Consider the following 13,262-nt stretch of genomic DNA (forward strand, 5'->3'; position numbering starts at 1 on the left):
TTCATCTGGTCGGAGGATCACGACGGAATTTTGAATAAATGAGATTGCTTGGATCCCATCCGATATGTTCTTTGCAAACCAGAACCGTGGTCTAATTCTCACCATACTCTGATCATTCGCCTGTTTTTTCAAGCTTGTGGCCTCAAGCACATGTAACTCCGACTTAAACCTCACCGGCATCACTGAGAGGGTTACCCAGGCACCGGCATCACCGGCATCACCGGCATCACCGAGAGGGTTACCCAGGCACCGGCATACCGGCATCACCGGCATCACCGAGAGGGTTACTCAGGCACCGGCATCACCGGCATCACCGAGAGGGTTACCCAGGCGCCGGCATCACCGGTATCACCGGCATCACCGAGAGGGTTACTCAGGCGCCGGCATCACCGGCATCACCGGCATCACCGAGAGGGTTACCCAGGCACTGGAATCACTAGCATTACCGGCATCACCGAGAGGGTTACCCAGGCGCCGGCATCACCGGCATCACCGGCATCACCGAGAGGGTTACCCATGCGCCGGCATCACCGGCATCACCGGCATCACAGAGAGAGTTACCCAGGCATCCCACCGCGATCCACCCACAGACAGGGACAGGGACAGGGACAGGGGGAGGGGGCACGGCTGGGTGGCTGGGTGGCTGCGGTCGGCCGGCGCCCAGTCCGATCTGTTCGGCGTCCCCTGACCCATCGATCGCATCACTCAGGCAGCTGCCAGCGGCATAGTGCGGCCCACCGGCGGGACGGCCTCCCCGACCGCACCCCGCCGACCGTGAAGCTCAGACCCCGCCGAGCACGGGCCCGAGTCACTGGCCCGTCACCACTCCGTTGCCCAGATGTAGGTCCGGATCGTCCTCGGAAGCACTGTACCTGAATCACCCCCCGCCCCCTTCCTGAAAAAACGCTGCACCATTAGCCCAATCTGAGTCACGGGCCATCTGCCGAGCACTGGGCTCGCATCTTCGCCGGAGTTTGGCATTACACTGCCGGCAAGCAACCAGATCGCAGCACTGGTCTTGTTGGCACAGGTCTCCACCACCCGTCCGTCAGCACTGCCGGTCTCTTCCACGCGGGCTTTTGAGCACAGAAACCTGCTGCCGAACCCGAGTTCCTAGTGTATTGAGTGTAATTTCCAATCCATCATAGATGGTTTGCGGTATCTGATCGCGAGTCCGCGTCGAATGAGCTTTACGTCGCATGAGTCCCAGCGTATGTCTTTTAAGGTTGGGTCAGAGTGAGCTTTCGAGTCCTGGAACCACGACCCTGAGTTTGACGTTGCGTTGCACAATCACGTCATGTGACGTCTGTATGACGTCAGAACCGCTTCTAGATTGGCCGTGTCAGCATTGGCACTATAGCGGAAGGGCTTACTGAAATGTAATGCTTCAATTTGCCGAGAGGCGGTGGTGTTTGCTTATACATACTTATACTGTTGTGAACCTAGATACCTCTCCTAAGCAACAGGTCACAGTTGCTCATCTAATGTTAGCGACCTTGTTTGACCTTTAGAACGTGATGTTCATCTTTAGGTCATGCTGAGCAAAATTATACAAAGCTGCTTTGATTTTTACGTTTGAAGAAGCATCAAGGATGACGCTGGGCGGTATGTTCCTTAAGGCAAAATGTTGACCCGGGTCAATTTATGTCAGTGACCTATGCTGACCATTGGAAAATAATCCATGGAAGACATATGATGCAGACCCTGTCTTTAAACAATTCAAAATGAGCACCAGAAACTACTGCATGCGGCAAGCTCTCGAGTAAAAAATAGATTGGTTTTGACTTTGGTCTGTCCTTCCTACCTCACCCTAGGGTCAATGGAATTTGTTTATTCAATTGTTGTGTTGCCTGGCAAGCTATATCAGAGATGAATGGCTTTGTCTTACACTCCATTCTGGCACCAAAGTGAACGATTCCCTAGAAATTGCATTCGCTTAAGCCATGGCCTGACTTTGACTTGCCATAGGTCAGCTACCTTGCAAGGTACATACAAATCCTGGATGCCACTGAATACATTAAATTAATATAGTAACTCATGAAAAGACGCTCTATTTTATTGTCTACATCTCGGCAAAATTTGATATGACGCCTGTTAAAAATGGATGTCGTGATGTCCAGAAAAAAATGCCTTCGGCATCTCTCGCTGAAGCGTTGATCTGAGATTTCGTCAGGGCGGAAGGTTTGGAATTTTCAGTGCTCCTGAAGTTTCGTGCCCATTGAAAATAAAGGCATCGGGCAACTTTGTTGCGCCATCTGGAATTGGGTCCCACGTGAAAATACAGATTATGACGCCTCAGAAGGAAAGTGTTGGTGCTCCTTCTCCGAATGGGCCGATCCAAGATTTTGCCACAGGTAACGGTAGAGCATTGTGGTGCCCCTAGAGGTATGGTGCAAAGCAATATTTCGGGTCATTCGTGGTGCCTCTGGAATATGGTGCCTCGTAAACAGAAAGTTTAGATGGTTTCGAAATGAGGGCTTTTAGTTTCCCTTTACTATGATGTTTTTGGCGTCTCAAAGGGATTCCAGAACCTAGTGAAGGTCCAAGGAGGCATATCCCCCCCCCCCCCCCTATTCCGCTTCTGCTGCGCCGTACATGGCACACGCTTGAGACCGTCCAGCTTCAAAGACGAAGCACTTCCGCAGGAAGCTTTGATACCCCGTACGATGGAGATGGCTGCCGCTGATAACCGCTGGGTATTTCCCATCTTGATGGCAGCCATAACATTGGATATATGCCGATGGTCACATACATTGGATTGCTAACCATGAATCTGCCTGTTTGGGACATTTGTAAGGAATGATGTCACATATGCGGCTGCTCAACTAGATCTGGGCAATACAACCTGGTAAAGAGGTGAAAGTGACGACACGATCTGTGCAAATATATACTGAAAAAATCCCCACGCGATTTAAACGCTAACCCATCTCGAAATCTGACAGGAATCGACAAGCAGCCAACCATCACTTATCGACAGCATTGCCAGCTTCCCGGAGTGATTGACATGAGGCATGAATAACATGGGAGAAATAATTGTTCGGCCTATCGCCGTCATCTGGTGTATAGTACGCCCACCAGATCACACGCATACACGCCAGACGAGAACGACAGTCTGGGCACTTTTGTTATCCATGTAAGCGCTCGGGCACTTGAACCAACTGGGAAATCGGGGCCGACTTCCTTCGTCCTCGATTGTCTGCTCTTTCTCCGAGTTTCGCACAAAATGAAACGAAAGAGGCAACTTGTGGGCTGCCTTGTGGGAATTAGATGACAAATGACCTGCAATTAACTTGATGACAGGTAATACGAAATGACCGTGACTTTTACCTCAAATAAAAATATACATTTTCTAGTCGTTCGGAATGCAAAACACGCCTAAAGACGCTACCTTGCTCTAATAATCTCTGTTCTGTGTCATGGTGCGTTTGAGTGGGGGTCCGTCAGGGCCCCACTACCGTCTACGGTCAGGACCGTCTAAACTAACCCGTTGCTCGGCATTTCGAGAAGTAAGAGCGTTTGCCACATTTCACAGATACAGCCACGTTGACTCTGAACTTCCTGCAGTTTCAGCGCAGAGCACACCCTTGACGATGCGTTCTGTGTTGCGCGCAGTCGCCCCAGTCTGCCGTCCCGAGCTGCCTCACATTTACGGCGTCTCCAAGAAGGAGCAGGTGAACATCCTGTGCGACGTGGACTCCAATCCATCGCGCCTGCACTTCCTGTGGACTTTCAACAACACGTCCGAGATGACGGAGCTGGACAGCAGGCTGGTCAACAGCAGCGAGACGCGCAGCATGCTCACCTACCAGCCGAAGACTGAGATGGACTACGGCACCATCTTCTGCTGGGCCACCAACGACATCGGCAGGATGGCCCGGCCCTGCGTCTTCCACGTCATAGCTGCCGGTGAGAAAGCTTCTCTGTGAATGCGCACGCACTGACTCTAGTTAGGTGTAAATATGCATATTAGTTGGACAACACTATTGTTTTGAGTTCTACGCTATTGTTCTGTTATTCGCTTTGTTCAACTGCATTGTTCTCTAAGTACGCTTTGAAGGTTTGGCACGAATTGTAAGATGACCATTGGCATGGGTAGCAGAAAAGCGAGACGTGAGAAGCAAAAATTACGGTTTATGTGTTCAGTGGGCAAGAAAGTCATGTGGACTTTTAAATGTCACTGGGGCTTAACGACGAGGTCATCCATAGGAGGTGGTCCGAGTACTTGCAAGTCAGATAATGCGGAATTAAGTGCACAATATGTATAAGGTCCTGACATTGTGGACGAGGTGCGCGTGTTATGTCATGCGATACAGTATGCGCCTATCACTCGCACTTTGAGAAATTGACACAATTTGTGGCGTTGGCTCCCGCTTTGCCTAGCTCGTTCGTCATAACAGCAAATTCACTTAAAAAAGTTACCAGGCCGAAAAGACTGGAGTGGGTTGAAAGCTTAAACGTCAGATTAACCTCTAGTGGTTAACCGGAGAGGTGCAAAATTCCCTTTTTTCTATATGCTGTATTTGTATACAACGTATGTTGTACGCATTTTTGCTAAGTTGCGCTGAAACGCAACGAATCGATGAATGGCGTTGAATAAATCGATTTTGCCTCGACCAGTTCGGCTGGATGGGTTTACGAATCGTGCATTGGTAGATTCACGAGTAAGCCTGACTCAAGACTGGCACATCGGATTCCGCTGAAACTTTTAGATGTCTTCCGCGCAGGGCCCTCTTGTTCATATACAGTAACGCATGATGTCTATACCATGGGTGCTGAGATTATTCAGTAGTTTTTTGTGTTTGGTAGTTATGGTGTATCCACATAAAACAGAAGCATGCACTGTACATCCCGCGTACCCAATCGCGTGGCGTTCATTCTCGACGCAAGCGCTTGACGATTTGAACTGTACAACGAAAAACGCCTAGTGACTCAAGTCGTGCTTGGAACTTGGACGATAGAGTTCCCCAAGCGTTCGCCATCTCACGACATGTTTGTGGTCCACAGGCCCCCCGGACCCACTGTACAACTGCTCCATACATAACCGGACTGCGATGGATATGTCGGTCCATTGTATGGAGGCTTTCGATGGAGGTCTGATTCAGTCATTCATGCTCAACGTGTTTGCCGTCGAGGACGACCATGTAAGTCGGCTCCGAATGGAACATCTGAGCAATGTTCCTCTCGCTCGATTGTTCGACTGCTTTAACCAAGTTGTGCGTCTCGGGCGAATACTTTCTTGGTATAAGTGGATTGTGTCTACGTTTACTGGCGGTTAACTTGTGTTTGTTATCTCCTTTGATTTTGATTTGCTCAGGGAAAAGCATGCAGGAACGACGTGACTTGCATTGGCACTTTTGGTACAACGGTGTCGCATCTCGCTTTACTGTACAAATGCCTTTGCGATATTCCTGCAATGCGTTTCCAATCACTGTTGACGGTGATTCAGCAGCCGACAGCACGCTAGACTCTGCCTGCTTTCTTCAGATAGGTTGTTGTCATCGTGATGTGACGTTAAAAAATCTAAATACCTAAGCTTCTTAGACAATCGACGTCATGGATCACCATCTTCTTCATTGGTCATGACACTCGCTCTATGATTTCACTATGATGACATACCTACTATCTGCTGAAGTTGCTAGAATGCTACGTCGTTTTGAGCGCAGGTGACGCTTGTATTTGTTTATTCACAAGCACGATGCGTAAAAATCAAAAATCGGATCATTTCATACTGCTATGCGTGTCCAAGTATTCTAACGGTGAAATAATGTCGAATGTTGAATTGTATGGCGTAACTATCCATACAGAGACTCAGGTACCTGTGTATAAAGGGCAAACCGCATGCAGTGGTGTGATGAATGTACTGGTGCATAAATAGGGAATTGGTTAACAAACTCACACAATACCGTCAGCAAAGCTTTCGGTGAATGTCGTGTCTCTAGCTCAGCCAGACCCATCTCATCCTATTTATAACTCACTCGATTGTTATGTAGATTAGACTAATAGCTCCCATTAAATTACGTTAAAGCAAGCTCCGAACTGAAACATTCAACAAACTTCGTTCAGAATATCCAGTGAATCAATGTTACTCTCTTAATTATTTCTGAGCCGAATTAAACGAAAAATTCAAGCTCGTTCGTGACGACGCTTCTATAATTGTAGTCTGCAGCATTTTCGAGTTAACATAACATTCGAGTCCATGTGGAAAATGGCTATGACCAAAAGCACAACAGTGAAGCAGCCTAAGTATTCCAGAACCCATGCAGCACCATCCAGAGCCAGGCTACGCTCGCCAGCACTCTGCTGGTCCCAATGTCTGCCACACCAATTGCCCATGATTCCAACAAGATCACAAACATTGCCAGGGAAAGTACAGCTGCGGACTCACAGCTCAGGGAGGGGCAGTGGCTAGCAATGAATGATGAAATGAATGAATGATTGAAGCAGCATCCACTGGGCAGAGTGCAATACAAATTTATCAAATTGTCTTTGAAATTCAGTGTGCCACAGTTTATGGAGTTTTGAACTGAACTGCTTTGAATATCATACAGAGCGGTCCACAGCCCTGACGTTTTAAGACTTAAAGCCCGCTGGCTTCTGAGCTTGACGTCCACTGACTTACACTGACTTTTTCGAGCAGGCTTTTTCAAAGTCACCCTGGCATGCGTGAAGTTATAAGAATGTCACGGGATTGCTACGTCATTCGCCACGTGGTGCTCAAGGCAAAGACAAATATTACCTTATCATTGAGTTATTCGTGTCTGGCGTGCGTCAGCACGATTTGTGGCATCAACGGACTTCAGTCGTTCAACAAATGCAATGTGTTCAGTGCAACTTTCCAACAAAAATCCAATACTGTGCTGCTATTTGGGCAGTGGCACGAGTTATGGGGGAAATAAGACGGGAAATCGAGTAGCTTAACACGCGCCCGGTTCGAGGGACAATTTGCCCTCCCCCTTCCCCGAAGGTTTCACAACATGGTTTTCCATCGGCGTGGAGTAGCCGAGCCAATTTTTGCATAGCTGTAAGTAATTACATAGCGAATCATTCGGTATAAAGAGTTTATGTCCCTCATAGTGTCTCTGACATATGGCAAGTCAAAGTCAGCCCATGGCTATGAGCAAGGGCAATTCCAGGGAACCGTGCAATGTGATGCCGCAATATAGTGTTAAGCAAAGCCATACATTTCTGAGGGAGCTTTTAAGGCCACAAACCAGTTGAATTTAGCGTTACAACAAATTCCATTGACCTAAGGTCAGAGATGAAGATTGGACCGTGGTCAAAACCGAGCCACTTTTGCCATAAAACTTGCTTTTATGCTCAATTTGAATTGGTTGATAACAGCGACCATAACAGACATATTTCATGGACTTCTTAAAGGCCCTAGTAAGCCACTGACTCCAAAAAGACCCAGACCCCGCTTTGTATTCAGAAACGCACCGCCTGGTTGATTTTCAAACCTTTTTTTCAAAATAAAGGATAGAAAGACTTTTTGGGTTTTTGGTCACCATGATCTTCTTAAGGTCAAGCAAGGTCATTGACCTAAAATGAACATTCGTGACCTTGTGCTTAGAACAAATGTTTAGGTCCAAGGCGGTTGAATGAGGAAGTCTAAAGGCTCTTTGAACACCAAGCTTGAGTTTGAACTCGTTTGATGTTTTTTTACCAGAGGGTTATGGCCTACTTACCTCCATTGTTTTGTAAAGTGAGTTCAAGTACAGACCAACCCTGTTAATTCGGTATTTTAGCTCTCCTAGTTTTGATGTCTCAGTGCCCCCACCCCCGAGCGAAGGACAATCAACCCGTTTGCCAGATGTATTAATAAAAGCGCCATAACGAGGTAAGTGAATGCAAGGTAACAATCTGAAATAAAACCACAACCAAAAATGCAAGGACATCACGAGAAAGACCCAGAACTCGCGCACATAACGATGTTGGGATCCTGCAAACACCACACTGATCATTAGGACACCTCTCAAAAAGTTGAAGCACTGCAATTGAGTCTGTCCGTCCGCCCGCTCGGAGACCAGAGCGCACGGCCAGTTGACAGTCACTCTGGCGTCATACAAACGTTCCATGACGCCATTAAACGATGATGCTCTGAAAAACCTAGCTACTAAATTGTAAAATCGTGTTGTCTAAAGCAGTTTTTTAGTTGAAAGTGCGCCAACAGTTACAGGTAAGCTCATTGCGTCACATCTGATGCTTGTCTCAATTTCTTAAGATGTGGAACATTCCCTTTAACGTGCTTTCCCAATGATGTCTGTGACCTAAACTGAGCCAACGCTTGTGTATTGGCAAAGTAGCATTCCAAGTTATTATTGATATGTGTTTCCATTGGATGTTGGTGGCCAGCTTTGTAGGCAAAACCTGCAAATGGCAGTTGAAACGACTGCTAGTAAAAAGAAGTAATCACATTTGCTTGCAACAGTTATAAATGTTGTTTTTGGTTTAATTTCGCGCGGTGTATTTTATTTTGACACTGATTCGAATCACGGCGATTTGGTCATGGTTTCAGTCCCTCATTTTCGGGAATCAGGCTCAGAACCAGAACAAAAGACAGCTCTGTGGATCAAGAAATAGCATAAACCCCTTTTGGGGGTTCCTTACATTCGACCCATGATTCGGTTCCCAAAGTGTTGAGTCACAATTTATTTGAATCAAGGGGTGATGAATTTAACACAATTCTAGCATTCTCTCACGGCTCCTTTGTGCTGCCCTCGCCACTGCTAAGAACCGCTGGATGCCCTGCCAAGCGGATGAGACCAAGTCGCCTTCCCACCTGGCCAACAGTCAGCCCAGGCCCCCGCGCGACCGTGACGGAGTGTTGAGCGGTAAACCATTAAGAACGCATTTATACAAAAAATGGCGATTTCCAGTCATGTGTTTGACCTCATCACCTTGCCTTCACTTTCAGGTGGTGTACAACAATACTTCGATGAAGCCGCAGTGGCACGTGCAGGGCCTGATCCCTGGCCAGCGGTACAGGATCCACGCCGTGGCGCTGAACGCCAAGGGCAGGAGCGCTGCTGTCATCCTACCGGCCGACACCGTCACTGGCCCCGAGAAACAGCAGGAAAACAAACAAGGTCGGTGGTATAGACAGGCGGCTGGTGTCCTCCCAGCCGTTACTGTCACCAGCTCCGAACAAAAGCACGGAGAGAAAAGGTTAGCGGCGGCGAAAAGATGGCTGTTACATCCGGGCCGATACTGCCCGGTCATGATAATCTATTTGGTATTTGAACAAGCGTCTCGAAACACCCGCCTTGGGGGGGGACGCGGGTTTCACACACATTAAAATAACTGCAGAGGACCCAGAGACCGAATCCTGTCCCTGTGCAAATGTTAGTCCGTACTGGTGGCCTCGACATGATAAGCCCGTTGTACTCGGAAGTGAGGATATAAGCTATTATCTCGGTTATGGGACTCGATGACTTTTCTCCTTTTTCGTACGCGTGGCTTCTGTGTGAGTCTTATAGATTTCAGTTTTGGAACTGTGACATGTTTGAATTTGGCATGATAAATTACCTGGGCTTTTTTGTGTGAGAGACCAGTGCTCAGCTGGCTTTAGGTTTGGAGATATCTCAGTGATAGGCTGAGTGATGTTCCCGCGCATGGAACTACGTAAATATCATGAAATATAAGACGCAAGGCGTACGCAAATATATTGAATGAAGTGAGTGCCTTTTTCTGTGCACTGCATTCATTGACGTTGATGAAAGTTGTCGCATCCTTTACGTCCGATCCGGGACCCGGTGACGAACGCGACTTCGCCTTGCTTGCCAGACATCAACGATCGCCGAGATGCTGCCGGAGCCGGCCGAACACTCGCCGCTGCTGGCCATCCTGGTGGGCGTGGTCGGCTCGCTGGTGCTGCTGCTGCTGGCCGTGCTGCTCACCCACTACCTGTGCCGGCGTGGCCAGCGGCGGGCCCAGCGGTGCACGGGTGCCCACCGTCCCGTCCCCGGCCAAGCCCACCGCCGATGATCAGGATGACGAAGAGAAGGGCCGGACGTGGTGCCCGAGGACGGCGGTGAGGGCTTCAGGGGATCGCAGAGAGGAGATAAGGGTGCTGAAGTGTCTCAGAAAGTAGGTGATTTCTTTTACACCGGGAAGCTGCGATGTAGGTCATAAGGGGCGAAAAGGGTGGCCTGCTCGTATGTATGTCATGTATGTATCTCAGAGTAGAAGCATCCTTCATGGGGGATGTTAATCCGCAGTGCAGCATATTGACGCAAGTTGTTGAAGAGCAAGGAAACGTCACAAAGGCAAGGCAATGAGATCAAACATGCCAACAATCTCCCATTATTGTAATAATTGCTACCAATATGCTGTTTACGATTGGCAGCCAAGCATAAGTGCATGTTGAGACCGCAATCAGAAACGACATCCAAAGAAACCTGTGATATCAATAAGACACGCGAAGGGAAACTGGACGGATGAGATGATAACGGATGTGGGGATCAGTTGGTACCATACATGTAGAGCCTAAAGGTAAGCGATATGAGCCGGGCATTGTCGACAACCGACGCAAATTTGGTTTGGTAAATGTTTCTAAACTCTGCTTCTCATTTTAAATTACCAGGCGGAGGTCGCTCGATAGAACAGTCGCGCATAAAATCGCACTGGGTAGCCTAAGATACAGCCGCTATTGGTTTTTTAAGGTCTGGTAATTTGAAAAGATGGTATTAGCGAAATTGTGATGTTTTATGGTTTTGTGTAGTTAACCTAATGCGAAAAACCCAAATAGTTTGAGGAGATGTTGGTCAAAATCGACCGAGCTACACGCATGTGCTATTGCCATGGTCCAATCCTACTCGGATTGGAAGCTCGAGATTGGCTTCGGAAGGATGGCATTATCCGTTTTTCGGTCGCTTTCTGGCACACCTAGCGATTAGTTGCTTTGAGATCCGTTCGCAAGTTGTAGCCAGTCCATCCGCCCAAAACCGGGCAGTCTGTTTTGTTTGGTGCATGAAAGCTCCAATCCTTAAAAACGCCCCAAGACGGACGGTCCCATGATTGATGCGAGAGTGCATGAACATTCGCACACGTTGGCCCACAGTTTATGCACACGCTCGTTTCTTTTCTCCTTCATTATTGCGATTGTTGGTGTCGTTGGTACCAAAGCTCATTTCATGTCGCTGCCATCCCTTGTTGACAACATTTCGGCCTGTTTCTGGCCCGGGAGTTCCGGCTGGTTTTTCACGGTTATGAAAATGACTCGAATCCTGTCTCAATCTGACGGGGGCTGCACAATCGTGGTCACATTCTTACTGCTGCAGAAAAAAAAACCGGCCGATCAAACAGCTCGTAGTCGGTGCCTACCAACTAAGTCAGGTAGGCACTGCTTGCAATTATAAGTACAATTTTCGAGGATTTGTGCAACAAAATGTGAATGTTGCTGTTCAGGAGGCGAAAAGTACTTGTTCTAAGCGCAACACGACAAGAAAATCAGTCGTGTCAAAGCGTTTGTAGGCTTATACTTACAACCGTTTGCCGCGCGCGAACCGGTAGTCCGCGCTTCATGTAGCGGAAAGCTGCGTGGGACTGCGACGACTGTTTGTAACATTTGGAGACTTTGGAGAGTGTCATGTCGATATCCTCGAGTCGGACAGTTTTTCAGATAGCTCTTTGAAGGTTTACGTGGTCTCACGAACCGCTCAGTTTGGAACCTCACTTGTTTCCATTGACGAAGACAATGATACGAATCGTGATTTATGCACGCCAACACCTAATTGGAATTTGCCCCAAAACCATGCTCATTGTTTTGTGTAGTCCATATTACCAAAAAATGTTACAACAATCCGCTGTGCGATTGCATGACATGTTTTGTTTGCATTGGCTAACCAAAAGCGCTGTGTGTCACTTGGACGCAAACCGCCCAGGGTGCACTCGCAGCATTCTTTTCACTCAATGGTCTTTGTTTTGCGCTGGAATAGGGGACTCACTACAGTCACTGACAGGATCTGCGAGCAGAGGACAAGGATGAGCGACGACATTGCACAGAATATGCGTAAAAGACAGGGATCCGTCACACGCTCCAAACGGCGATAATGAAGTGCGTGGGTCATGTGTGCCCAGCTCTGATTGACCCGTGTCTATTTTGCGCATATTAGCAGTGATGGCCGTTCCTGGTTTCAGATGGCTCTTACGGCGTTGTACCCCCGCATACCACGTAATATCCCGCCTGCGCTGCCGGCCCACGCGCGCAGGAGCCCAGCCGGTGCCCCCAGCTTCAGCAGTGGCAGCAGGACACGGTGACATGCCGCTGAAGCGCTTCAATCACATACTCGTGCCGCCGGACCAGGTCAGAGTCGCCGCCGGCTGACCCTGGGTTCAGCTGACAATACGCCGCCTAGAGTCCGCCCTGCGCGTGTGGACCAGCTGCAGCGAATTCAGGGATCTACTCAGGACGTGCTCTACATGAAGTACAGGATTGATTTCCCTGTTTCTCATTCAGACCACGCCTCCGCGAGACAACGAAAAATAATACATCGCCCAACAAACATGGCTGCACATTGCCCAATAGCATGACTTTTGTTCAAAGCAACACTGTTGTGTCTGTGTGATGAGCTAGATGAAGGAATACCTGGACCGATCAAACATGCCTTTGGTCCGCAGGGCCGCCAGGCTCAACGGCGACGCTGCCCGACGCCACAGCGCGGCACGTGCCGGCGCCGGCTCGCCAGGGGTGCGTCCACCCTGGACCGGCGCCGGCCGGCAGGCGCCGCCGGCGGCGCCTCCAGGCCGGACGGCCCCCGGACACGCTCTCGCCGCTGATTGGCCGCGGCGTCGACGAGAGCGCGTTCTGACTGGTCAAGGTCGCCGCGGCGCTGGCATCGCGCGTGCATCGGGTCAATGTGGCGGAAGGCTGCGTTGTTGCATTCGACTGTGGCGATAGATGTTTGAAGACATCACTGCGTTTGAACGTGATGCCTTTGTCTCTACGGCTTGTAAAATATGATTATTTTGGTAAATAAACGTGTTTAATATTGGTGGCACTTTTGTAAGCAAGTATTTGGCAGGGAAATACATCCTAAAAAGCTCTAAACTCATGCACAGCACACGTTGGATAAATGACACGTGTCTTTTGTTCAGTTCATTGGCACGCGCGAGACAAGTGTGGGGGGGGGGGGGGGGGCCTGCGACGTCAGACAAGTGTGTGTGGGGGGGGGGGGGGGGGGGGGCAGGGCCGCGAGCAGGCCTGCCACTCACCCCAAACGCACATCTTCTCGCCATGAATTGCTCTCGACAGAAAAACTCTG

The 13,262-nt window shown here is 49.0% G+C and overlaps 1 protein-coding gene across 1 annotated transcript in view; it reads left to right on the forward strand.

The window, feature by feature from the left end:
• Positions 1-1,592: 1,592 nt before the first annotated feature.
• LOC119094261 (uncharacterized) overlaps positions 1,593-13,262 on the forward strand; it is a 29,896-nt gene continuing 18,226 nt past the window's right edge. The window contains exons 1-5 of the mRNA XM_037217336.1: positions 1,593-1,605; positions 3,613-3,906; positions 5,005-5,141; positions 8,915-9,086; positions 12,210-12,304. Coding sequence (XP_037073231.1) covers positions 1,593-1,605; positions 3,613-3,906; positions 5,005-5,141; positions 8,915-9,086; positions 12,210-12,304 — 711 coding nt within the window. The remainder of the gene's footprint in view (positions 1,606-3,612; positions 3,907-5,004; positions 5,142-8,914; positions 9,087-12,209; positions 12,305-13,262) is intronic.

The sequence above is a fragment of the Pollicipes pollicipes genome, unplaced genomic scaffold (genome assembly GCF_011947565.3).
Source record: "Pollicipes pollicipes isolate AB1234 unplaced genomic scaffold, Ppol_2.1 Scaffold_4002;HRSCAF=4701_pilon_pilon_pilon, whole genome shotgun sequence".
Lineage (NCBI taxonomy): Eukaryota > Metazoa > Arthropoda > Thecostraca > Pollicipedomorpha > Pollicipedidae > Pollicipes > Pollicipes pollicipes.